The sequence below is a fragment of the Terrapene carolina genome, unplaced genomic scaffold (genome assembly GCF_002925995.2).
Source record: "Terrapene carolina triunguis isolate 2854851 unplaced genomic scaffold, T_m_triunguis-2.0 Scaffold131, whole genome shotgun sequence".
Taxonomy (NCBI): Eukaryota; Metazoa; Chordata; order Testudines; family Emydidae; genus Terrapene; species Terrapene triunguis.
Genome location: NW_020664482.1, coordinates 694,418 through 718,832, shown reverse-complemented (window position 1 = coordinate 718,832; position 24,415 = coordinate 694,418). Strand labels below are relative to the sequence as shown.

General features: G+C 51.3%; 1 protein-coding gene across 6 annotated transcripts in view; it reads left to right on the top strand.

The window, feature by feature from the left end:
• DLG3 (discs large MAGUK scaffold protein 3) overlaps window positions 1-24,415 on the top strand; it is a 163,035-nt gene that overhangs the window by 115,878 nt on the left and 22,742 nt on the right. For 5 of the 6 annotated variants that reach the window (XM_024217568.2, XM_024217566.2, XM_024217572.2 and 2 more), the window contains one exon: window positions 13,577-13,691. In XM_024217568.2, the coding sequence (XP_024073336.2) occupies window positions 13,577-13,691 (115 nt within the window). Of the gene's footprint in view, window positions 1-371; window positions 430-13,576; window positions 13,692-24,415 lie in introns of all 6 variants that reach the window. The other variant, XM_024217571.3, reaches the window with a different exon arrangement.

The following is a 24,415-nucleotide window of genomic DNA, read 5'->3' as shown; positions in this document are numbered from 1 at the left end:
CCCCCCCCCCCGCCCATTCCAGGGGGCTGCGCCTCAGAGCCCACCTGCCTGACCTGTAGCCGCCCTCTCCCGCCACGGGCTGGGCTCTCTTGTCCCCACACCTGCCCAGCCGGCCTGGCACGGTTGGGCTGTGGCTGTAGGAATGAGCTGATTGCCAGTGAACTGACAGTCGCTAGCAGCCCTTTGCCTGCTGGGCGGGATGTCCCCCAAGCATCCCTTCTGGACACTGACTGGCCAGCACAGATGTGTGGGGTTTACGGGCCCTGGTGATGGTCTAGTCTGATTTCTGGGTAACACAGGCCATAACATTTCACCCAATGGTTTCTGCATCAAACCCACATCTGCTGGTTGAGTTGGGCCTTATCTTTTAGAAAGACGTCCAGGTTTGATTAAAAACTTCTACTGATGGAGAATACACCCTGTCCCAAGGTAAATTGATCCAATAGTTAGTTTTCCTCTATGTGAAAAATGTACATTTTATTTCTGTTCTGATTTTTGTTTAACTTCTTCTTCCCATCATTGGATCTTTTTCTGCCATTGTCTGATAGATCAGCTTAATCCACAGGATTAAGTTAAACCGGAATAAAGCACACTCAACTCCATATGTGGACACTTCTGGAATTCAGGAATAGCTGTTGCACTTTAAACTCACACCCTACCTTGATCTGAATGAACTTTCAAGTGTAGGCACGTTCTAAAGTCCAGCGTTTGATGATAGTTCATTTTTGTAGCAGAGCACAGATGCGCTTAATAAAATGCAGTTTATACCCGCACAAGAGCGCTTTTGCCGGTATAGCGTCTACTGGTTCCCCAAACAAAATAAGCTACCAGTAGAATCATATGTTGGTAGTATAACTGTGTCTGGAATGATTGTGCAGGTACATAAATGTCATTAAAAAAAATCATGCCAGTAAGTGACATTTGAAGGTGCTTTAGCTGGTTGTATTGTAGCCTGGGCTGCGCTAGGCTTTAACTCTTCCAATTTACACTATATCTTCGCCGCCAAAACAAGTGATCTCCCTGTTTTTTATTTAAAAAAAAAAAAAAGCCATCTAACTTGTGATAGCTATCTTGCTGTAAAATCCTAGTGGAGACAAGGCACAGGTAGATTTCAGCGTGTCCTGAAGTGAGCACTGTATCCCACTCTCTATCGGGCATGTCTTGGAACCTGGCAGAAACCTTTGGGTATCCTGCAATCGTGTAATTTCTGAGCTCTTTGGGTTTAGTCTACTGTCTTTCTCCTGGGTGTAGGGGTGATGGGGTGCAGGGTGAGGGGATGGTTAAGTGACATGAGCTCTTCTGACCCCTGAAGGCTGTTCCTAGTGCCCCTTGCTGATGCTCAACATGGCTTTGAAAGAGGGTGGGGAGGTAATGGGCTTTACAAACACGTTGAATAGTTGTTGTAGTTCCTTAGAGGGCTCTTCTGGGGATGTATGCAGAGCTGCCATTTCTGGGGGGCACTGGGCTATTCCTGTCTCTGAAGCAGGTGCTTTAGTGGCTGTGTCAGCAGTGAAGAGGTACTCTCTGATGCCACAGCTGGCGCTGCTTGGTGAAATCTGGAATCTGTGTGCTGCTTGGGAGTCGATACTGTTGGTTCTTTCTCTGTTTACTGGAAGCAGAGTTTGTCGGGGAGACTGAGTGGAGGTGCGGATGTTTTGTTTCTGTGATGGGAACAGTAAATATAGTGCCACTGTGATGCTGAGGAGAAGCCAGCAGTGGACTCCCATGAGTTCCTGTGGAGAGGCGAAGCTTGCCGACTGCCCAGGAGATTGGGCACAGAAGAGGAAGAGCTGATCCTGCTAAGTATGTGGCTCTCATCCCTACTTAGTAATGTGCTAACCTGGTAGCTGCTGTAGCCCACGGAATAAGCTGTCCCTGAGCATGCTGGGCTAGCGTGTTTCTCTCCAGGCTACTGCCACAGAGGGACAGCTCTTAATGTATTCATCAGTTTTCAATTTGAAAGCAGTTGGTTCTGAAAAGTCCAAAAGCGGCTGGAGGTCTGTGTTCAGGGGCTGAATCCCTGCGAAGCTTGAGCAGGTGGTAGGAGTCTCTCTTTAAAAGATGCTAATTAAACATCGTTTTTAAAATTAACAGATTTGCCTTTAATCCCCTCACAAAGGTGTTAGCAGCCAAGTGGTGCTGCCTGTGCCAGGCTGAGTGGCAGCTATTTGGCAAGGCAATTAATCCGAAGTGTCCCTGAAAAAAGGGAACCGTTGGGTTCTGACACCTTACTTTGCATATTGCTGGGCAAGGCAGCTGTTAGTTGTCTACTGACCCACTGGAAGGAATAAGGACAGCTGCACTATGTCAGAACCATGGGCCATCCTGTCTGGGCACCAACAGACCCAGGAAGCTTGTAACTGAATGTCCTCACTAGCCATACAAATGGCTAATGCTTTGTTGAATCCTACTGAGCTTTTGGCCGCCATGATATTTTGTCGCAGTTAGTTCCATATTCCATGTGTTGTGGCTTTAAAATACGGATTTTCTTGTCAGTTTTAAATGGTTCTCTTTGATTTCTTTGTGCCCTTATTCTTGTATTATGAGAGTAATAGGAGCACCCAATCTCCCTTCTCTTTGCTGTTCTTCTATACATTTCTATCACACCCCCTCTTAGTTTTTGTCCTCTCTGACCTCTTTATTCCTTTTCTCTTCCTATGGAAGGCTTTCCAGGCCATTGATCATTTTTGTTGCCTTTCCTTCTATTTCTTCTCTCTCATTTCCAAAGCAGGTGTTTTGGGGGAAATGGTCATGTGATCCCTTCTTCTGCCACAAAGCCCATCTGTGAAGGGAGGTGCAGAGGCTCTCCCCGGAGAGGAGCGTTTTGTGCAGCCCAAGGAGTATGGCATGTGGTGATGTTTCAGGAAGCACTTTGTGCTCCTGTATTTCAGGTTCAGTTTGCAAAGTGAGATTTGGCAAAGAAACAAGCAGGTGTGGGTTGAGCATTTCTTACATGTAGGAAAGGGCAGAGTGAGATTTTAAAATAAGCGGCTGGTCACAAGGCTATATGTTGTTGGGGTTTGTAGCCCATGGCCTTCGTGTACTGTATGTTACATGTCAAGTGTCATGATATGTTGGCCCCAGGCGCACACATGCATTAAGACCATTAGAATGGTCTGTTGTCGGCTTGGAGAAAAGCAATGATCTCTAGAAAAATGTTCGGTATCGAAGAGGTGAGCAAAGCCCATGACTGCTGAGGCAGGACACCCAGATTCTGAATGGCTCCGTGACCCAGGTCCTTCCTCCGGGACGTATTGTGCTTGTGCTTTGCTGCTTTCAGCCCAGCCTCGGCAGAGAGGACAGTACGTATTCGGGGGTGTGGGATCCTGCCTATAACTAACACCAGAAGTGGAAGGCCTGGCTTTCTGAGGCAGTTACGATCTCTTTAACTCATGGGAGGTGCAGGGAGGCCATCCTTTGAGAGCAGTTAGAAGGCAACAAATCAAAGCTAAGAGTAGTAAGCTGCTAACCTGGATAGGCCGGTGTAGTGAGTATCCCAATGCCTCCTCCTAGGGATGGCAATAAGGAAATGCAAAAGAATATGTTCAACAAAATCACGGGTCAGCATTACAGACGATAGACTGAGAGCTCAAAAGAATTGGGACCCTAAGAACAACCCTAGAGAAGGAGAACCCAGTCAGAATGGCACTGGTAGCAACAGTGGTCCCTGCTTATGCACAAAGAAAAGGGAACAGTAAACCAAGGAGCAGATGTGAATCCGTGATTGCAATGGGCATGGATGCAAGACACAAGCATTTAGAAAGCAGTGGATATGAACTGTCCCTGTTCAGAGCCTGGCAATGCAGACCCATAGGAAGGAGCTGGCAGAAACTTACCCTTATCAGCAGAGATCCAGGATCTACAAAGTTATCCCCTCCAAGCCCCGTGTGATTGCAGAAGAGGCTTGGGGTGCTTGCCCGGGGCTGTGGTAAGTGAATGCACCCTTTTTCATGCTGATGAGTGCCAGAGCTTGGACACAGAAATTCTGGATTAGTATTGACACTTAGGGTACGTCTTCACTACCCGCTGGATCGGCGAGTAGTAATAGTCTAGAGACGCGATAAATCGGTCCCCGAACGTGCTCCCCGTCGACTCCGGAACTCCACCAGGGCGAGAGGCGGAAGCGGAGTCGACGGGGGAGCCGTGGCCATTGATCCCACGCCGTGAGGACGCAAGGTAAGTCGATCTAAGATACGTCGAGTTCAGCTACGCTATTCTCGTAGCTGAAGTTGCATATCTTAGATCAATTTTATCCTCTCCCCCTCCCCCCCCCCCCAGTGTAGACCAGCCCTTAGTCACTTGCCCAAATCCCAACAACTTGTGTATCTTCTTAATGCCAGGAATTCTTCTTCTCCTCACCCCAAACAAACAGGTCAAAGATAAAATCATGGTGAGGCAAGTTACTTCTGTCTTCTAAGCACCTGTGCATAGAGATGCAAGCTTGGTGCAAAGCCTTTGGAGGTTACCTAAAGTCTTCTAAAAGAAAAACCCACTTCCAGGTGCTGTTCTGTGTTGCGATTCTGAAAGGAGCCCTTTCATGTTTGTCTCTCTTCCTGTCAACTTTGCTTTCTGTGGGCACAAAGGCCAAGATTTTGACAAGGCCATAAATATCCATGAAGGAGTTATTGTCACCCAAGCCAGGGGTGCCTGTTATTTTAAACTTTAAGGTCTTTACTGTGGTGACTCTTCCTGCAGCTGACTTCAGAAGGGAACAGGAAACCATGGAGCGGGTACAGTGATTTTTTTAGAAAGTCACATGGCATTTCTCAGCATCATGCCTCAGCCCCTCTCCTCCAAACATACCGAGTGGTCAGTGCCAGAGGTGCATGCTGGATGCAGTCAGAGGAAATTAATGAATTAACCCCAAGTTCAAAGGGAGAGAAAGTAACAGCAATAAAATAAGTCAATTTTAAAGCAGAAAAAAATCACTAACTGTAACTTTAGCACAAGGCAAGTCACAGGTTCCGTAAGTGAAAGCAAGGGACTCTTTCTTCCCTCTGCAATGAGGCTGCACATGGATGGTCCCAGAACATACAGACCCGTTCTGTGGAGTCTGAGGCTGTGGCAACGCACTTAGCAAGACTTCCCACCTCTCCTCAGAGTACCGTGTCCCTTCCCTGGCTTTGCAGGTGGATGCAGCCAGCCCATGCCCTGCTGAGGTTCATCCATCCTGGGCAGTACTTCCTGCTAGAAATAGTCATTATGGGTCCTGTTGAGTTTTGCGACTCTAGGTATGATTCAGTCACTTCCTTGCCCACTGGGCCTTCGGTCTTATGGGATGTTGGTTGGCTCTGAGCACAACTCCCACATGCAGGGCTCCTGTATCCTCAGAAGGGGCTCCTTTCCAGCGTTTACTGTCGCCTTACTGAGACTCTCCTCTTTTCTCACGTGGCTCCTTGATGGCTTTCATTTCCTCCTTTTTCACTGTTTCCTGGTGTCCTAGTAGCTGAAATCCGAGAGAGCCCTTTTATACTGGGCCAGAGACCCACAGTCTGCGGGGTGCAACATTCTTCATGAAGTGCCATTTAGTGGGAGGGAGATTCTGGGCCCAGTCACTTGCTCGGGTTGACGTGCAGGACTTTGCTGCTCAGTACAGGAAGCTGCTTACTGGCAGTTCTGTGCAACCTGCAGCTGAACTGCAGGAAACTGCAAACAGACATGAAGATCTAACTCAGTGGTTCTCAGACTTTTGTACTGGTGACCCCTTTCACACAGCAAGCCTCTGAGTGCGGCCGCCCTTATAAATTTAAAACACTTTTTTTACATATTTAACACCATTATAAATGCAGGAGGCAAAGCGGGGTTTGGTGTGGAGGTTGACAGCTCACGACCCCTCCCATGTAATAACCTCGCGACCCCCTGAGGGGTCCCGACTCCCAGGTTGAGAACCCCTGATCTAACTTAATCCTAGACGTTAGGCAGGCAGTCCCAGCCCCTGATCTTAACAGATCCATACTATATCATCACAGCCCACATGGTATGGGAGGTCCTGTACTGCTCTTGCACACTTATGGGACTCCCAGCAAGTCCTGCTTCAGCCACAACTCTGGCACTGATGGGTGGCAGTTGTGTCCTGGGGGGTTGCTTTTTCTGGGGGCTGTTGAGTTAACGCCTAGCCTGTTCGCTGTTTTGGCTTCGCGCACTGAATGTGTTTACCATAGAAACAACAGTCCTGTAGGAGAAGGAGTGCTCTGTTCACAATAACCAGGAGCCCACATGGAATTGTAACTAAGGCCATGAACACCCAGGCTCATTATTCCCCCGTGGGGGTGGAGAGGCAGAGAGAGATGCAGACAATAGCCCAATGGATTTCTAACACTAGAGCAGCGTGGTTTGGGGAGTTCCAGTCCTTTCAGGCTTGCTGTGGCAAGAATTCCGAGCACAGAGATTTCTCCAGGGTGGGTGTGGGGGTAGCGTGGCTCTGCGGCCTCAAGGGACAGGTCTCTACTTCACGAGACGCGACAACATGCAGCGTGGCACATGTGTTCATGTCAGTAAGCCTGCCTGGCAGAGGAATGGCTCTAGAGGCTCTTTACCAAGGTGTGAAGTAGAAACAATAAATCCTCCCCCTCTCTTAATGCCGGACTTAGTGCCCAGCGAGACATTGTGTACAGCAGTGACACTTAAATGGAGAGGCAGTCTTACCTGTTACCATTTTGTCAGTTGCGGTGTGTTCTCTAACAGCCTGCCTGAGAGCATGGGATGGACGGGGAACCACAGTAAGCCTCCTGCTCCTCACAGCTGTGCTGGGCCTAGCTTGCAGTGTAGCCGTTCATGCTGGTAGCCTCTCAGCTCCCAGGCCATGAGCAGGTCACTCTCCCCAGCTACCTAGCCACCGAGCAAAGGTTGATCTGACCATCCCAAGAGGTCCTCAGCCAATAACATACCAAGTGAAGCTGGGTCCGAGAGCACATGCACTCGTGTGAGTGCACCCTGGGCCTTTACCACCAGCCATATACCCTCCTAACAATGGGACCACAGCTCTGACTCTGCCGACCAGGCCTGGACGTGCTGGCCAGCCACCCATTCCTTCCTGGGCTGGCCTTTCTTCTCCCCTGTTCTTTTCCTGTGCCCCTGCCTAGTGTGCTGTTTTTACATATGTTACAGGCTGTTCCCTACCCTGGTCGCTTGGCATCCTCTCTGAGAGGGGCTGAGCATGGAGAAGAGGGCTTTGCTACTGCACTGCTTGCCAAGCGAGTGTGTCAGGCCAGTGGGAACCCCTCCAGGAGAGCCCGAGGCCCTGCCCAGTTGTTCCCTCCCAGGCTGTGATGGGCAGCCTGGCTGGGGATCCGGAGCCTTCACTGGGCTCAGTATGCGCTACTCTTAGCGAGCTGCTCAAAATAAAACCAGTGTTGCTGAACTGGGGTGGCTGCAGGTACTGTAGGGCCTTCCTTGCTTGTCTGTCTGGCTCCCACTCCAAACCAGTAACCGCCCCCAGCTGCCTCAGGCTCTCTGTTTTACCTCCACTCAGCTTTGGGCTCTTTGACCCTGTAGCGGGGCGTGGAAGCTATGGCACTGCGAATGGGAGTCGGGGAGCTGACACATCAGGAATGCAGGGCCTTGCAGGAAAGAAAGCTCTAGTGGTGGGTTAGAGGTGCAGGGTCAGAGCACCTGGGTAACCTGGGCTCTTTCCAGAACCAACCCCTTTCTCCCTCTCTAGGCAGCTGGAGAGCCAGTCATTGCCTGATGTCCTGAGCAAATGCTGGTCTAGTCTGCTCTAGTGCAGGGGTGTGTCTGTGGACGCTGCTCAGCACCTTGGCCTTTGCTGTGGCTAATGGTTACCTGGCTGGCAGCAGCAGCAGGGAGGGAGGGAGTTGGGAGCTGGAGCACTCCCATCCCCCCCATCCCTGCTAGTGAGCTGTTCCACACTGATCCTGCTGCTAGTTAATATTAAACCTGCCCCTGCCCCTTTCCGGCTGTTTGTCTCCTTCTAAACCAAGCCATTGGCTTTCCCTGGCAGGAATTAGGTTCATCTGTCAGCAGGCAGAGAGCGTTTGTGTGTAACAAGGGTTGGGAGGTCCCTGATCAACTCAGGACAGCTTGTGGGAAAGGCAGGGAGCTGGACTCCTCCCTCCAGTGAGGTGGGAGACAGGACAGCTGTGACCCAGTGGAGTGCTTGGGGGTATGTGCAGGGTGCTGCTTCTCTGAAATGGGGGGATGCCATGTTTCATCTGGCTCCTCCAAACGGTGGCCAGACCGAGCCAAGCGGAGGGGGCATCTGATGGGAATCCTGGGGTAGGAAGCCATGTGTGACCCACAAATAATGTTCTAGCCTGTTACAGGCATGGGCAGTAAGTGCTGGGTCTCAGAGTCTTGGTCTGTCATTTCACTAGGAACACTGCTGCAGCTGGCTGGATTGCCAAGGTTGCTTGTTAGCCTCTCCCCGAAGGGACAGACAGACATCTACTGTCCCGGGAAACTCAATAGTGACTCGTTCCACTTACATAAAAAGGGAATTGCTGGGCCCCAAACTGCTTCTTCATCTGCTGAGGGCAAAAACAGAAAGCTTCCCCCTTAGATTTGGGTAACTGAAACCAAAATAACCAACTGTGTTGTAGTGGGCTGTTTGGTGCCAGCCTGTATGTGGCTCTTTGACTTTAAGTGAAATTTGCAAAAAATCAACTTCCTGATTAAAAAGCAGATGATGGAGTTTGTTTGAGTGTTCTCGCGGCAAATGACTGTCCTGGCCTCTTGTCAGCATGTGGTACAGGGCAGTGGAGATCTGCCTTTCCAGGCTCTAGCTTTTGATTTAATACACTTGTAATGAAACCTAGTGAGTAACGCTTCTCCAGCCACAGGGCATCCCCTTCTCCAGAGAAGTGTCTTTTCTTTGTCTCATGACATTCCGTTCAGCTTTTGCTGAGGTAGACTTAAAAAATTGCCAGTTTCCTTTTTACTTTTGTGTTCCTTAGGAAAACTGTGGCAGCCTGTCAGAATAACTGAACAGGAACACGGTAAGGCCGGGCTCCAGCTGCTACTGGAGCAGCAACGCATGCTGTGCTGGCAATACTTCGGAGCTTTCAGCCCACCTGTAGCAAGTGTGGGGCGAGGAGGGGGCAAGCCAGACCCAGCAGCCTAAGTTCCCTTTCTGGGGGCACCACATGGGGAAGGAGCTCCTGCATCTCCCAGCTAGGGGAAGAGAGAGAGAGAACTAGCCCAGGCTCCCCCTAACCATCCCATGGAAGCCCATTTTCCCTTGTTTGGGCAAAACAAGTTTAGTTCCTGGGGAGTGGGATGGAGGACTTTCTTGACTTTATAAAAGTCCTTATGACCTTTTGAACATCAGTGGACATGTGTAGTGTAGCTTTGGGGTGTCGTGCAACCCAGCAGAGCTTCAGAGGCCTGTTCTGTGCATCTCCAGCTCAGACCCTTTGTTTTTTAGCCTCACTCTGGCAGTTCAGTATAAAAAGGTTGTTCCAAGAATGCTACGGCTGCACAGTTAAGTGTTGGAAAGTCAGGAAATGCCAAGAGTTCAGGTTGCATAACCCTAACCCCGCCCCCTTTGTGCATTTGTATTGATATGGTAGTCTTTAATTATATTGTCACATACTGTTATTCAAATGCCACGTAATACGCATCTTTTTGTACAGCTTTGCTATACATGTGCAGTATCTTGTAGTTGTGTATGCTAGTCAACCAATCCATGAAAGCTTTTTGAAGAAGTAGTGCAGAGAATGCTGTTTATGTACAGCATATGACAGAAGTTACAACATACTCATGGTCAAAGTTGTGTTGTAGGTAGGCCCTGGTCCTGTGCAGAGCCCCATTGACTTCAGTGGGGCGGTGCTGACACAGTCCGCCCATACGCAGCTCAGTGAAATTCCATGAGTGTCAGCTGTGAACTTAGCTCTGCAACTAACAACCTTTCTCAGCCCCTGAATTGCATGCAAGGATGGCTGTGCTGCTGGTTTAACAAGAAAATAAGTATTACGTAATTACTGTAGCTACCTTATAGTGAAGAGAGCTTGTCTAAAAAGTCTGCCAGTACAGATAAGGTTGAACCATTCTGACAGAAATCGCATGAAATTACAAGGGTACAAAGTCTCTTATGCTCTTACCTAGGTATGTATCTAAGGTTAGTAAAAACTCTGTTATACTGATGTATTTGAGAAAGTGTGTGACCATGTAAACCAGGGGTAGGCAACCTATGGCATGTGTGCCAAAGGCAGCACGCGAGCAGATTTTCAGTGGCACTCTCACTGCCCAGGTCCTGGCCACCCGTGCGGGGGGCTCTGCATTTTAATTTAATTTTAAATGAAGCTTCTTAAACATTTTAAAAACCTTTATTTACTTTACATACAACAATAGTTTAGTTATATATTATAGACTTATAGAAAGAGACCTTCTAAAAACGTTAAAATCTATTACTGGCACGCGAAACCTTAAATTGGAGTGAATAAATGAAGACTCGGCACACCACTTCTGAAAGGTTGCCGACCCCTGATGTAAACTATCAATGCACCTGCACAGGGGACAAAATTAAAGGCACACCATCAGCTTACACACCATATGGTGACTTGAATTTTCCCTCAATACTTTTAATGAAAGCACGTTAACGTAACATCAGGGGGCACTGAAACTGAAAGAAGAGGACCAATATTTCTTTGTCCTGTGGCTGTGTGTGACAGCATGATGTGTCTGATCAGTGTCTCTGCTTCCCCTGTTGTCTGTGTGGAGATCTCACAGCAAGAGGGGAGAGGAGAACATCCTAGAGAAGGGAAATGTGTCTGGAAAAGCTCACGTTGACTGGGGTCTTGCACAGGACCTGAAATGACTCTTCAGTCTTTGTTTAAAACAAAACAAAAAAAACTAGATTCAAGTTGCTTCTGTTCCTTTGGCGTTTCCTGACTCTTGCCTGTTTAACCATTCAACCCTTCCATTATACGGCTGTAGTTTTTTGGCTGGATTAGTACTTTGTGAGGAGGAAACTGGTGCAGCAAAAGGTAGAACACTATAGCAACATGAGCATTAAAAGGAGGGAGAGTGTCTGGGAGATAAATGCTGAGTCTAAACTGCATTGCAAGTAACAGTGGCGTCCCCCTAAAGCTATTAGAGCAGTAGCTCTGCTTGGTGCTCCAGATCCTAGTGCATTTCTAAGGATGTCTTCAGCTCTAGCAGCAGCTGCCCCACCTTTTTAGGAAGAAAACAAAAGGACATCACTTGCTAAGTAGCTGCAATAGGCATGTTACCAAGGCGTGGATTCTGTGGGAGCCCTGGGCTGCAAAGCAGGAAGAACTCAAGCCACAGAGCAGCACTCGGGTTGGGGAGTATGGTTGTCTCCCCTGCTCCCCACATACAACCCTTAGGTTCCCTGATTCCATTTCTCTCTCCTCCTCACCCTGCTCAGGATCTTGTCTTGCACTGATCCTCCCAACTGAGGAAGGCTGGGAGGCAGCTCTGCTCTGTGAATCAGCCAAAGAATGGTTCCCCCACCCCCACATGACCTGAGCACGCTCTGTGTGCTGTGCTCCCCACCCAGCCAAGGCAGCTTGGCACTGAATGAGACTTGATTTTGCCAAGGCAGCTTTCTGCTCCTGGGCTCTGGCTCTATCTCTTGGTGGAATCTGTGGCTGTATTTTGTTTTCAACATATGTGAATGGTGCCTCCATACTGGAAAGAGGTAGAAATGGCCTGTATATGTGATGGTAAGGACACAGCTTTTCTGAGCGTGACAGATGGCCTGGGCAGATGCTTCCCCGGGAGTGCCTGCTATGCCAGAGCAGGGTGGAGGGGTGTCTCTTTCTCGTGGGATTTGTGGGCTGTTGGTAAAAGGATTCGATTTCATCACGGATTTCATGACCTATGTGACTGCTTCAGCCCCTGCTGCCCGCAGCTGCAGGGCTGGAGGAGCTGTGAACCCCCCGTGCGGCTGGGGCTCAGACTGTCAGTCCCCCTCCCCCTCTCTCCCCCATGGACAGATTGCAGGCTTCCGAGACACAACCTGTCCATGACTTTTACTAAAAATAACTGACAGAATCTTAACTTTAGCTATTGGGTATCCCCAGCAGGAAGTGACTTTGTGTGTTTGCTGTGCTATGGCTGGATCAGTGACTTCCTTTCTTTACTGCCCCTGGGGGAGCTTCCTCCTCCCCCAAAATGAGAATTTGAGGGATGGTGCTAGTGAGAGGAGAGTGCTGTGGCCCTTCTGCCCTGGAGTCTGGGACAGGTGGTCTCAGTCCCATTCTTCACTGTGCAAATGCTCAGAAATCCCCTAGCAGAGTGAGTGGCAGCACAGGAGCAAACTTTCTCTAAGCTGCTTCTGGTGGGCAGAACCCTTGTCTCCACCCTCTGCCTTCCTTCCCCGACCTTTACACCCAGCTGAAGGTCAGCCTGGCGTCTGATGAGGGAGCTGGGAGGCGTGTCAGGTGTTAGGAAGGAGGTTGCAAGCAGCTCACTGCAGGGTTTTGCCAGCTTCTCTGGAGCTCTCCCCAGCCAGTGAGTTACTGTTCCGCTGCTTCTAGGGTTCTTGGGGGGATATGCAGTGAATTTGTCATGTTCATCCTCCTGCTTTCTCAGATCTGAGGCTTGGCTTTGATTCTTCCCAAGTCACCCCATCCCAGCTGCCTGTATGCACAGTGACACCCCTCTTGGGGAGGGACAGGCTGGGGGGCTGCTCCCAAGGGGGTCCCCAAACTAGAGAGGCCTTTGGAACTGGAGAGTGAGCCCAGCTCCGGTGCGAGCTGTGAGCCCAGGGCTGCTAGTGTCCGCAGAGTTGCGCAGGACTTTCTCTTAGCTTGGCTGTTCTCTTTCCGTAGTATCCAAGCACGTTCCGGGGTGAGTTACGTGACTAACGTTGGTCATTCCTTCCTCTGAAATGCTTTGGTAACGAGTCTGTGCTGCTACTGGGGAGTAGCTGGCTTGGGAGCAGCCATGGGAGACCCTCACACTGGGCTGTTGCCCCATCCCCAGAGGGTGCAGCTGCTGCTGCCACTAGCTGGCTGGCCCAGCACTAGGATGCCAGGTTCCACCAGGGTCATTCTCCGCAGCACAGTGCCCGGCACTGGGAAGTGCTTCGTGCAGCACGCCCCTCTCTTCAGGTGGGTCAGGCACCGCACTGGAAAGGTGATCAGGTTTGGGGGCCCACGCACCTGCTGGCAGCTCTCTGCGCAGGGCAGCAGCAGATGATCCACTGCTCAGCTCTTGGGTCTGCAGAGGTGCTGCACAGCAGGGGTGGCTTCTCTTCCCTCGCTCAAGAGCCATGCTCTGTGCTCGAGGATGGCAAGCGGTGGGGTTCCCTCCCCCCACAGAGAACTAGTTGTTTTGCAGATAGACTAGATCTGGGGCCAAGAAGGCAGTGCCTGCTCTGTGCGTCTCGTGCCTGCACCTTGTGTTCACACCTCCGAGCAGAGAGATGGATCTGCTTTGATGCTGCAGTTTCATCCTCCTCTGTCCTGTGTCTGGGTCAGAGAGAAGCTGTGTCCCCTCCAACTAGGCTGCAGCTGCCTCCTTTCTATGAAGCTTATTTAACCTAGGAACATGCTTTCTGGCTCTCCCTGCTCCGTGGGACTGGGGTGGTTTGGTGGAGGTGTGACAGGCCAGCTCCCTCCCTTCACTAACCATCCCGTTCTCTCCTCAGAGTACAGCCGCTTCGAATCCAAAATCCACGACTTAAGAGAACAGATGATGAACAGCAGCATGAGCTCTGGGTCGGGCTCTCTCCGGACAAGCGAGAAGAGATCTCTCTATGTCCGGTAAGGTACACTTCCTCCCCCTTTCCCAGGCTCACGAGGAGGGGGCTGCAGGGAACCCTCACCCCCACCCCCGGGGCTGCTGAGGTTTGGGTGAAATCCTGGCCCAACTGAAGTAAAGGCAAAACTTCCACTGACTTCATTGGTCCCAGATTTCACCCCAAGCCCTCCCTTGGTAAACTGCAGTGTGAGGCCGTTCTGCCTGGTGCAGTGCCCCACCCCTGCTGCAGTGAAATGTCGGGTGCTCTGTCCGCCCTTTGGAGTCACCTACTGCCGGGGACCTCTGCAGTGACTAGCTCCTGCTGGGCAGAGGCCACTGCAGCTTAGGCCCCACCTCTGAGCGTTTACCAGGCCAGTCTCTGTGGAGAATCTCTGCCCTTGGCTTGCAGCACCCCGGGAGAGATTTCTCTTCACCAGAGGGCAAGGTGGCTTTTTACAGTCCAGAGAAGCAGTCCCCTGCCGTGGCGCACACATGCCCTCGGCAAGGGGCTCCCTTCTGGCCAGGCCTGAGCAGAAGCTGGCTGACGAATGCAGTTCTGTTGAAGCCCACTGAGGGCCCTGCAGGCTGTGAGCTGCATCACCCTCCTTAACCCAGGGAGGAGGGAGCTTGGCTGCTCAAGTGAACCTATCTTCCTAGAAATGTCTCTGGCCCCCAGGCTGTGCCTGCTGAGGGGAAATAGAACCGAAGTGCAACCTTGTAGCTTAACAATTCAACCCAGCACTCTGGCTTCCACAGCAGCCCTGGCTAGGTCCATGTACCTGTGCAGAGTGTGCTGTCCAACCTTCGCCTCATTATAGCCCTTGATACAGACTGCCCGGGAGGCATGAGGCCAAGTGCATGTTACTGAGGAAGCTGTGACTTTGCTGCCTATAATACCAAGCCCTAACGTTGCACCGAGGTAGTCCTTGCATTGCATTGAATCTCTAGTTCCCCCTTTTTGAGATGCACCCGCTTCCCGGTGCTAGGCTCTCTGCACAGAGCCTGTGGCAGATCCAGGCACAGGGCAGCGTTGTCTCTGACTCTCCAGGGAGTGGGCCATTTGGGACTAAAAGGACCAATAGGAAGTGGGAGGAGAATTCAAGTGAGGCTGCCAGGGGCTGGAGTGAGCACTGACCTGGAATCCTGACATCCGAGATCTGTCCTCTCTGCGTGGTGAGGGGTGCCCTGCGTTTTCCCATAGGAGGCACTTGGGGCAGGGAGGGCAAGCAGGTGACTCTCAGAACTTGGCACACATCCCAGCTCACTGCATGTAGCAAGCCGGCCCTGTGGTGCAGTGAGCCCCGCTCAGGCAGTGGATGCCGTGGAAGATGTAAAACCCCCAGAGCTCACCTTGTCATGCAGTGCAAAGTTTCTGCTGGGGGTGTGGGTTCATAGCCTGAGGGGGAGGACTGGAGATCTGTGCCGGGGCGCTCACTGCTGCTGCACCCCCCAGGGCTGTGGTCGGGGTGTAGCATGCTTTCTGTGGGACTCCTCTCCTCCCACCCCCACCACATCCCTGAGGCAGGATCTGGCTGGAGGGGAGGGAAGCGCTTAGCTGGATTATTGCTTTGATCCCTGGACATGGCTCTGACCCATAAGCAAGTTTAGAACGAGATGGGTTAAGTGACAGCTGCTATGGCCCCTTTATCCCTGCTCCACTCCCAGATCCCTGCTGTAGCACCGTGGGCTCCCCTTACAGGGATCCAGCCATGCCCACTTCTCTTTAGCCCAGGGCGTGTGAGTGACTCAGGCTGCTTCGGCTGTGTAGAGAGTGACAAGTCCGTAGTGCTCTACCGGCTCTGGGGCCGTACCTCCCGTCCGGTAGCATGGTGAGTCCTGGCCTAGGGCTGTCCCTGAGCCAAGGGGCCCAGTTCTCCTGATGGCTCTAGTCCACGGTCTCTGCTGTACCTTAGCTCCATGAGAACTCCCAGGACAGGGTCCTGCGTGGGGCTCTCTGGGCGAGCCTCGCACTGTCTTGTGGCACTCCAACCAGGGGAGAGCAGAGCCAGTGGAGCTCCCAGGAGAGGAGTGCTGGCTGCACTGCTGGCGGGGACGCTGGCCCTGCTCTGTAACTCCAGGCGCTCGGCCAGCAGCAGGTTATCTGTCTCTGATAGTCGCTTCCCTGAGGACTGGCATTTTCGTCTCGGGCTTGTAATTAAAAGGTGCAGTGCTGGTGCTAAATAAGCTGTGGTTTGATGCACCCCTTGGTATTCCCAGGCCCCGCTCATGCTGTCACCCTTTCCGTTCGGGTCCAGCCCTGGGAGGCCAAGCCGAGCTGCATGTGGGGGCTGGGGTGTGTCGTAGTAAACGCCAGGAGCTGCTGTGCTGACTGGCGCACCGAAGTGCTGGGTGCTGAAGGTGATGGCGACCAAGGGTGGCTGGTGGGTGCAGTATCACAGTCTGGTTCTGGGAGCTGAGCTGTGGAAGGACACGGGGGTTGGTGGGCAGTTCGCTGCCGTGCTCAGCCAATGGAAAGGCAGGTTGGCTCCCTTAGGCCTGGTCTACGCTGCGGGGAGGGGGGGGGGGGCGATCTTAGTTAGGCAGCTTCAGCTACGTGAATAACATAGCTGAAGTCGATGTACTTAGAACTACTCACCGCGGTGTCTTCGCTGCGGTAAGTCGACGGCTGACACCCACCTGTTGACTCTGCCTGCGCCTCTCGCCCTGGTGGAATACTGGAGTCGATGGGAGAGCGCTCAGGGGTCAATTGCTGCCCGTCGATCCAGCGCGTAATGTAGACATGCCCTCAGTGATGGTGACTTTCCCTCTGACTCTGCTCACCCAAACTGCCTGGGGCACCTGGGGAAGGGGCAAGGAGAGGAGCTACACCTTTTACAAGAGAGCGTCCCAGTGCGGAGCTGTCAGCCTCTCATCAGCCTGTACTGTTCTCTGTCTGCCAGGGGTCAGGCCTTGCAGGGAGGTCGTGCAGCGTCCCCCTGGGGCCAAACAGGAGCTGGCGTGTACATCTGCCTTTCCTCTGGAAAGGGCTGTTCATGGGATGTGGTTCAGGTGACCACCCCACTCCTTCCTACTGGGATGCATACAAGCCTGAGTGACTGAAATGGCATGATTTTTAACCTCAGCCTGCCCCTCCCCGGCTCATCTCTAACCGCTCTCATTAATGGCAGTCCGGTTAAACCGTACTCGGTCACAGACTGTCAGTGGTTCCTGTGGTTTGTGACCACACTTCTCAAAGCCATTTTACACCTGTCTTGAAGAGCCCTGCCCCAGCCCTTCTGGGTGGGGTAGTTTCGAGCACGATTTAGATGAAACTGGTTGAGCTGTCGTGCTGTGGACAGGACAGTAATTACATGGTTTGCTGCCAAACTGTCTTAGTCAGTCCTCCGAGGCAATCCCACAGTGCAGTGCATGATATCTGTAGGGGAAATGCTTGCCACACTGTCTTCCAGAGCAGGAAATAACCCCCTATTCCTGAGATGAACACACCTGCATTCCCTGGCTGTGGATACTCCAGACCTCCCCTGCTGTTGGTGAGCTGTGCACAAGTGCCTGCCTCTCTCTCTCTGGAGCTGGTTTATAGACTGATAGATTCCAAGGCCAGAAGGGACCATTGTGATCATCTAGTCTGACCTCCTGTGTAACCCAGGCCAGAGACCTGCCCCAAACCTATTCCTAGAGCAGAGCTTTTAGGAAAACAGGCCGTCTTGATTTAAAAATTGTCAGTGATGGAGAATCCACCGTGCACCTTGGTAAATTGTTCCAGTAGTTAATTACTCTCACTGTCAAAATTTCCAGTCTGGATTTGTCTGACTTCAACTTCCAGACGTTGGATCACATTAGACCTTTCTCTGCTAGATTGAAGAGCCCGTTATTAAATATTTGTTCCCAGTGTCGGTACTTTTAGACTGCAATCAAGTCACCCCTTAACCTTCTTTGTAAGATAATGTGATTGTGCCATAGTTTAATGCACACTGGAGGTCCCCCTCCCCCTGTGAGATGTAGGTCAGTATGAATAGACCCGTGGGACACCACGCCCCAATGCCAGCCCTGTGATGCCCCAAGAGGCAAAGTGCATCTGAACTGGCTCCAGAGATACTGGATAAGGCTTTACCTGGCCGGGAAATAGATGCATAATGTACTTATGCCCGTGTAACTGGGAGTGAGGTCAGGGACCAGCCGCTGTGCTGCCCCTGCCTTGGCCCTCTTGCTACGTCGAATGCTCTAGTTTCTGTTCCCACTCCAAAGCCCGCGTGCCCCAGGGTCATCTGCTCCAGTCTGGCAACTGCAATGCAGCTGAAGAGGGTGGCTTCCTTCTAGGGCATCTGGCCTTTCCCCAGGGCTGGCGTTGGAGACCCCAGACAATTGCTGTCACTCACAGAGCACAGCAGCCTTGTGTGCATTCTGAGGCCAAGATTGGGAGCTGATTGTCAGGAAACACTGAGCACCCCATCTACTGCCCCCAAGAATCGGGCCTTGCAGAGTCTCAGGTAGGGCACCTGGAATCCCTAAGCCGCTTTGGAAATGGTGGCGTGCAGGTTTCGGCCGTGCTGTGTGTATGGTCTGGGGCCCTGGCTGAATCCCACTGAGATTAGTCAAGTGTGTCGTGCCCATTTGTGGAGCCCTGTTGTGGGTGCTCTCCATGGGTCTGCTTTTTGCTTTAATCCCAGACATAAGGCAGCTCATGTCCAGAGCAGGATCTGTTTCCCTTTCCCCCCCCCCCCCCCCCCACCCCCCAAAAAATCACTCAAGGAGGAGGGCAGTGCAGCGCAGCCTGGTATCACTGATTCATAGAACCACGGTTTCTCCTCCCTGCCCTCAGGTGCCTGACACTGCAGAGATTGGGGCATCCTCTGCCTGCACAAGGTATGCGTTAGAACAACATCCAGTCTTGAGAATGCTTCTGTTGGCCGATGATGAGCACTAACCCGCACCTAGTCTAGTCCAGGCCTTAGTGCGCGGCTCCATGTTCTGCATCAGATTGCCAATGCCAGGCAGGATTCGCAGCTCACCTTCTAGCTGCCAGTGTTCAACTCCCCCTGAGGCCACCGGCGGCTTTCCTTCTCCTGTGTTGTCACGGTAATGCAGATTCTGCAGGTCAGATGCAGCTCTCAGTGATACCTGTATGGACCTTTTGTCCTCAAACCCTCCCCAAAGTGATGCCTGCCTCAGCCACAGAGCACGTATTGCTGTACTGCTAGTTGCCAGAGTGCAGGCATTCTCATTAGTACCTTGCCGCCTTTGGGGTGCATCTGTGGGCTCAGACTAATTAACCCTTGAGATAGCAAGGTGACAGACTCCTCGAGAATATCCTAGGTAGGTAGATCGGACAGTTGGGTTGCTCTTTGAGCCAGCCTGGAGCCCAGTTCCCTTTTCCCAAATCTGTGCTGGCTCTGCAGGGCATCAGCAGTTTCCCTTGACACACGAAGGTAGCAGAGCTGTTGCACAGAGCATCTCTTCAAGCCAGAACAGCTCTTCTGAACACTGCCTGGCCCCCCCCAGGCAAGCCCTGTTGAGCATGCACTGGGTGATCTAACACGGCCAGTCAGGGTGTGTCTACACACCAGTTAAAAACCCAGCTGACGGGCTCAGGCTAAGGGACTGTTGAACTGTGGTGTAGACACTGAGGCTAGGTCTACACTACCCGCCTGAATCTGCAAGTAGAAATCGACCTCTCGGGGATTGATTTATCGCGTCCCGTTGGGACGCGACAATCGATCCACGAATCGACGCTCTTACTCCACCAGCGAAGGTGGGAGTAAGCGCCGTCGACGGGAAGCCGCAGAGGTCGATTTTGCCACCGTCCCTACAGCGGGGTAAGTCGGCTGCGATACGTCGAATTCAGCTATGCTATTCGCGTAGCTGAATTTGCGTATCTTAAATCGACCCTCCCCTGTAGTGAAGACGTAGCCTCAGGCTTGAGCTGGAGCCCACGCTCTAGGACCCTGTGAGGTGGGAGGGTCCCAGAACTCCCAAGCCCAAATGTCTACATGGGGCTGAGGGCCTGAGCCCCTCAGCCCGTCAGCTGGCACTAGCCAGTACCATCAGAGAGCATTGCGTGTGCAGCTGTATGGCCAGAAATGCAGCAACGCCTTTCTCTAAACTGATCCAGGCTTGTAGCCAGGATTCAGCGCCTTGGCTGGGTAAGCATCACTAGCTGCTGTTCTCCCTGTTAGTCTCACGGGAGAGGAATAGTTAAATAATTCTCCCTCGTCTTGTTCTTTGGCCATGTTTGTCCTGCTGAGCATTGGGTGGCTGGACTCAGCTTAGTTAATTCCTTTGTGAGCCACTGGATTTACCCTGTAGTAATATACCCAGCCAACTCCCCAGCTCCCTGTGTTTTAAAGGCAGAGACGGTTGGTTTTTGCATGTACATTCTGTGCGTGCAGCAAGTTCACAGCTTGGAGACTGAAGGAATGCTCAAAGGGCCTGTGTTTACTCTGGAACCTGCCTGACCAGTTCTCCTGGGCTCTCACATTTCTTTATATTTCTAATCACTCTGCTCCCAACAGGCTGTGCCAGCCACACACAGCCTTAATCCATTGGCTTCAAAAGTTCCACCTCTCTGGGGGTTATGTGCCCTTAGCTAAAAGGACCCTGCCGTGTTCTGCTGTTGGCTCCCTCACCCTAAGTGCAGGGCTTGGGGCAGGGGAAGCTACATCTGACATGTTGACTTGAGTTCCTAGTCTCGGGTTTACTGCTGAACAAAAAAGAAGCGTGTTTTCGGATGTGGCTTGTCCGTTGTTGCCTAACAAGTTAGGAATGGTCTCCCAGGAGACAGATTGGGGCTGGATTATCTGGGATGCTTAAAACTGGACAAAGGCAGTAAGCTGCGGCTCTGCTGGGGTTTTCTGTGAAGTTCCCCAACCCCCACTCTCTAATGTTGCTCCCCTGGTTTTAGGGTAGATGGTTTGTCTGCTGCATTGTGAGTGAAAGCAGTGCCCACAGTAGGGACCCCCAAGTTTTAATGTCGCTGGTGTAGATGGTACCAGAGTCCTAGGACAAGGGCTTTTGCTTCCAGGAATTGCCTGGGATGTTGAAGTGCCTTATCCCCTCTGATGTAGTCCAGAAGTTCCAGAAATGCCCATCTAGCTGACTGATCACTCACTCTCCCCAGCCTGGTTGTGCTGCAGTAGTTGCTGTGTGAAGGGGCTGTAAATGGGAATCTCTTCTTTCCTCTCCCTGGATGTTGAGAGGCATTGTGACCAGCTCCGTGGGGAATCCCAGGTGTCCCGGAACGGCAGCACCACTGCACCAGACTGGCTAGAGTGGGGTGAATATCGCACTGGTGGCTAGGTACAGACCATGGACATCTGATTCACTTCTGCTTCTCTACCTGGCTTCCCTGCACTTGCGGTTGGAGCATAGGGTTTTGCTGGTGTGGATCCCGAGGAATTTCTCTGGCCTCAGCATGTTTCCTGTGTGTGCCAGCATGCTGTGTCTAGCCAGTCTCACTGCTTCCCCTCTTGACTGGGGGGGTTTCACAGCAACAGGGGAGAGACGAACACATTAAGAATAGGGGAATGTGATTGTAAATGCACAAATGTTGTCTGGGGCTCGAGGGCTGGATGTGAAAACTAGAAAGATTAGATCTTTAAAAGGACAGCAACAACTCGAGTTTCTCTTAGAAGCTCTGGTTTTAGCCCCCACCGCTCCCCAATAATTCAGAAGGTAATGGCGAGAAAAGGTTTCTTGGAAGTTTGGACCGTTTTGTTACTCTGACTTGACACTGTAGCTGCCTAACCTGTCTAGCCCAAATTACTACTTGGCTAATCATCCTGGGAAGCTAGTGCCCAACCCAGCTGGTCAGTGAGCAGAGTTATTAGGGACTAGGACAGTCGTTAGCCTGATGGCCTACACCACACACTGGAGCTCTGTGTAGATGTAGAGTTATTTTGCTAACTCAACCAAGGACCGATTCTGCATGAGAAGGCCAAGTGACTCTGAGATGAGTTAGAGGCCTGGGATTAAGCCATCTTGAGAGTAAGCCGTGGCCAGGGTCTGTGCAGGGAACTACTGGAGTCCAATTCTGCTTTAGAGCCACAAAACAAAGACAAGTCCGGGGAGAGAGGATTTTGTGTGTTGTTTGATCCTGCTTGATCACAGGAAGCTAGGAGCTAGTTGCATCTTAGAGTGAACATAAGGGTCCTCTTATGACAACAGTTAACAGAGCTTTCCTCTAGCTTGAGTGAAGGCAGCTGTAAAGCCAGGCTTCCAGTCCCATTCTGCAGCCACGTGTGGCACGCACCGTGACGGTTCACTTGTAGTCCTGCATTTGGTGCAGAATGAGTGTGTCTGTGTGAAAGAAGCAGGTCACACTGCTTTGGAAATTTGAGGTCATGTAAAAACGTGCCGTGTGTGGAACCACTCAGGAGCAGCTCCACAGATACGGCTGTGGTTTGGATTCCAGTGTAAGCTCTGGATTCACTCCCCTCAGAACTTGCGTAGAAAAAGTGCTGCTGTTCCTTTCCCTTCGACGGAAATGATCAGATCCATCTTCATATGTAATTGTCGCTGCTCGGAAATATTAACAATGGAACTCCTGCATTGTAAACGAAATACGTTAGATAAACTATTAGCGCAGGAAGCATTTAAAAGTGTGGAAGGGAACTATTAAGGGAAGGTAGATAAATATTCAGACACATTCATAGTTCACACAGTCTCTGAAATAAAATGTACACATGTCAAATGTCAATGTAAATTCTGGAAATGGCCTGACCTGTTTGTGTAGCTGTCCCTACCCGTCTACAAGGGATTTAACCACAACTCTAGAAATACTCTAATCCCTGCCTACAGAGGAAAGGTTAACACATTCTGCAGGCCTGTCAATTCCCTTCTCTCCTCCTTGCAGCCTGGCTTGGAGAACAAGTCTACTTTGAGTTCTGCAGCATCCATGGGTGCAGATTGTTGGGTGTAGAGATGTCTGACTCACATCCAAAGGGCAAATAAGGAGAGAACGCTGCTGCTGTCCTGACTGCTAGACTGGGTTTTCTGCTCTGTGTGGGAGGAAGCTGTTTCTGGAATACACATGAAGAATACAGTGGGTCTCTTTGATCATAGTGGGTAGTTGGGATAGGAGAGGGCTGTGCGGTCTCTCTATGGAGAGTAGGTATACCTGGCCGGTAGTGGGCGTGGAACTGGAGGAGAGTCTGTGGGTTATGTGTGGCATGCAGCTGACTGAGGTCGCCTATTTTGGGAAGGTTTATGCTGCAGGAGGAGTGGGTATTGGACACCGGCAGATTGAAGCTGGCAAGCGCAAGAGCTGAGTTGCTTTTAGAAGATGCATTGTGATATTTGAGTATTTCTCTCTCATGTTTTAACTGTGGCATTCCTTGGCATGCACAGGCTTCAGCTTTACTGCTCTGATAAAGTTTGTCAGTTAATAATTGCACACACAATGTAGGTTACAGCCATTTGGCTTTTACTGCTTCGCATACTGTATGTAGCCAGCCTAAAGCTTCCTAAGGAGAGGTCCTGGGGGAGGGGCTGGGGGAAGAAGGCTGCTAGCGTCTCAGCTCAGCTGATCAGGAGTGGAACGGCACCCTCAGGACCCATTTTATCCCATCCAAAATATTAAATGGCAACTTCTCCAAACCCAGGGCAGGGAAGCCGGTGTGGGGAGACAGCTCTGATGTGGAATGGGCCCTTCTGAGCCTTTCTGGGCCCCAAGCAGTGAGGATGGAAACCCTGATGCTGCAATAGAAAAAATGTTCATAGACATGCAAAAAGGCCCATGTATTTTCTGAACAAATGACACTGCATGAAAGAGTGAATGTAATTGGAGCTGGTTTGGAGCATGACTTTCTCAAGAAATTCTGCTGGATTGGGGGTATTGAAGGCAGAGAATCTCTAGCCACATGTTGAATCAGTAAAAAACAAATGCAAGTGATTGGCTGAAGGAAGAATTGACAGGCCTGGTGGATGGAGCAAGAGGAAGGAACCTGAGGATAGTGGGTCTCCATGAAAGGGAGATCAGAGATGATCTGCTTTCTTTTATAAGTAACTTCATCAAGGAAATCTGGGCTGAGACAGAACAAGCTCAGTACAGCCTCCTGCTGTTAAACCACCAGAGCGGGGAGCATGACTTAGAGTTGTAACAAAGAAAATTAATTCAAGAAGCTACAAAGAAAGAAGTGTCTTCCAAAGTCGCGTGCGTCCCTCTTGTCTAATAAGGCAGGCTGGCAACCAGCCCTGCAGGATGAGCACTCACGGCGAGGCTGATACCAGCATTTGGGATCTTTGGTCCATGGTTCAGGTATCTCAAGAAACAAAAGAAGCCCAAACTGCACGTACTCCTGCAACTGTGTTCAGAGCTCCAAAGCCTCAGGTCTCTCCCTTCCTTCCCCTCCTCCTGCAATCCGAGGTTCCTCTTGCATCCCGGGATACTGGTGGTGGTAAACAATGAGAGCAAGGGTGGCATCTCTGTGCTCCGTCCATTCACCTTTGTCTGTGTGCATCTGGAGGGCAGGTTCATCTGATGGAAAGGAATTGGATAAATCTGACTCTTGGCCTCCCCAGTCTCTTTTCCTCCCTCCTTGGTACAACAGCCTCTGCGGGTTATTACCGTATATACTCGTTCATTAGCCCGTTCGTTTACAAGCTGACCCCCCAAGATCGTTAGGTAAAAATAGCAAAAACTGCAGGACCCTTTCATAAGCCAACCCTATATTTCAGGGGTTGGCAAACTTTGGCTCCTGGCCCGTTAAGGTAAACTGCGAGTGGGCCTGGACGTTTTGTTTACCTGGAGCGTCTGCAGGCACAGAGCCCCTCAGCTCCCAGTGTCCGCGGT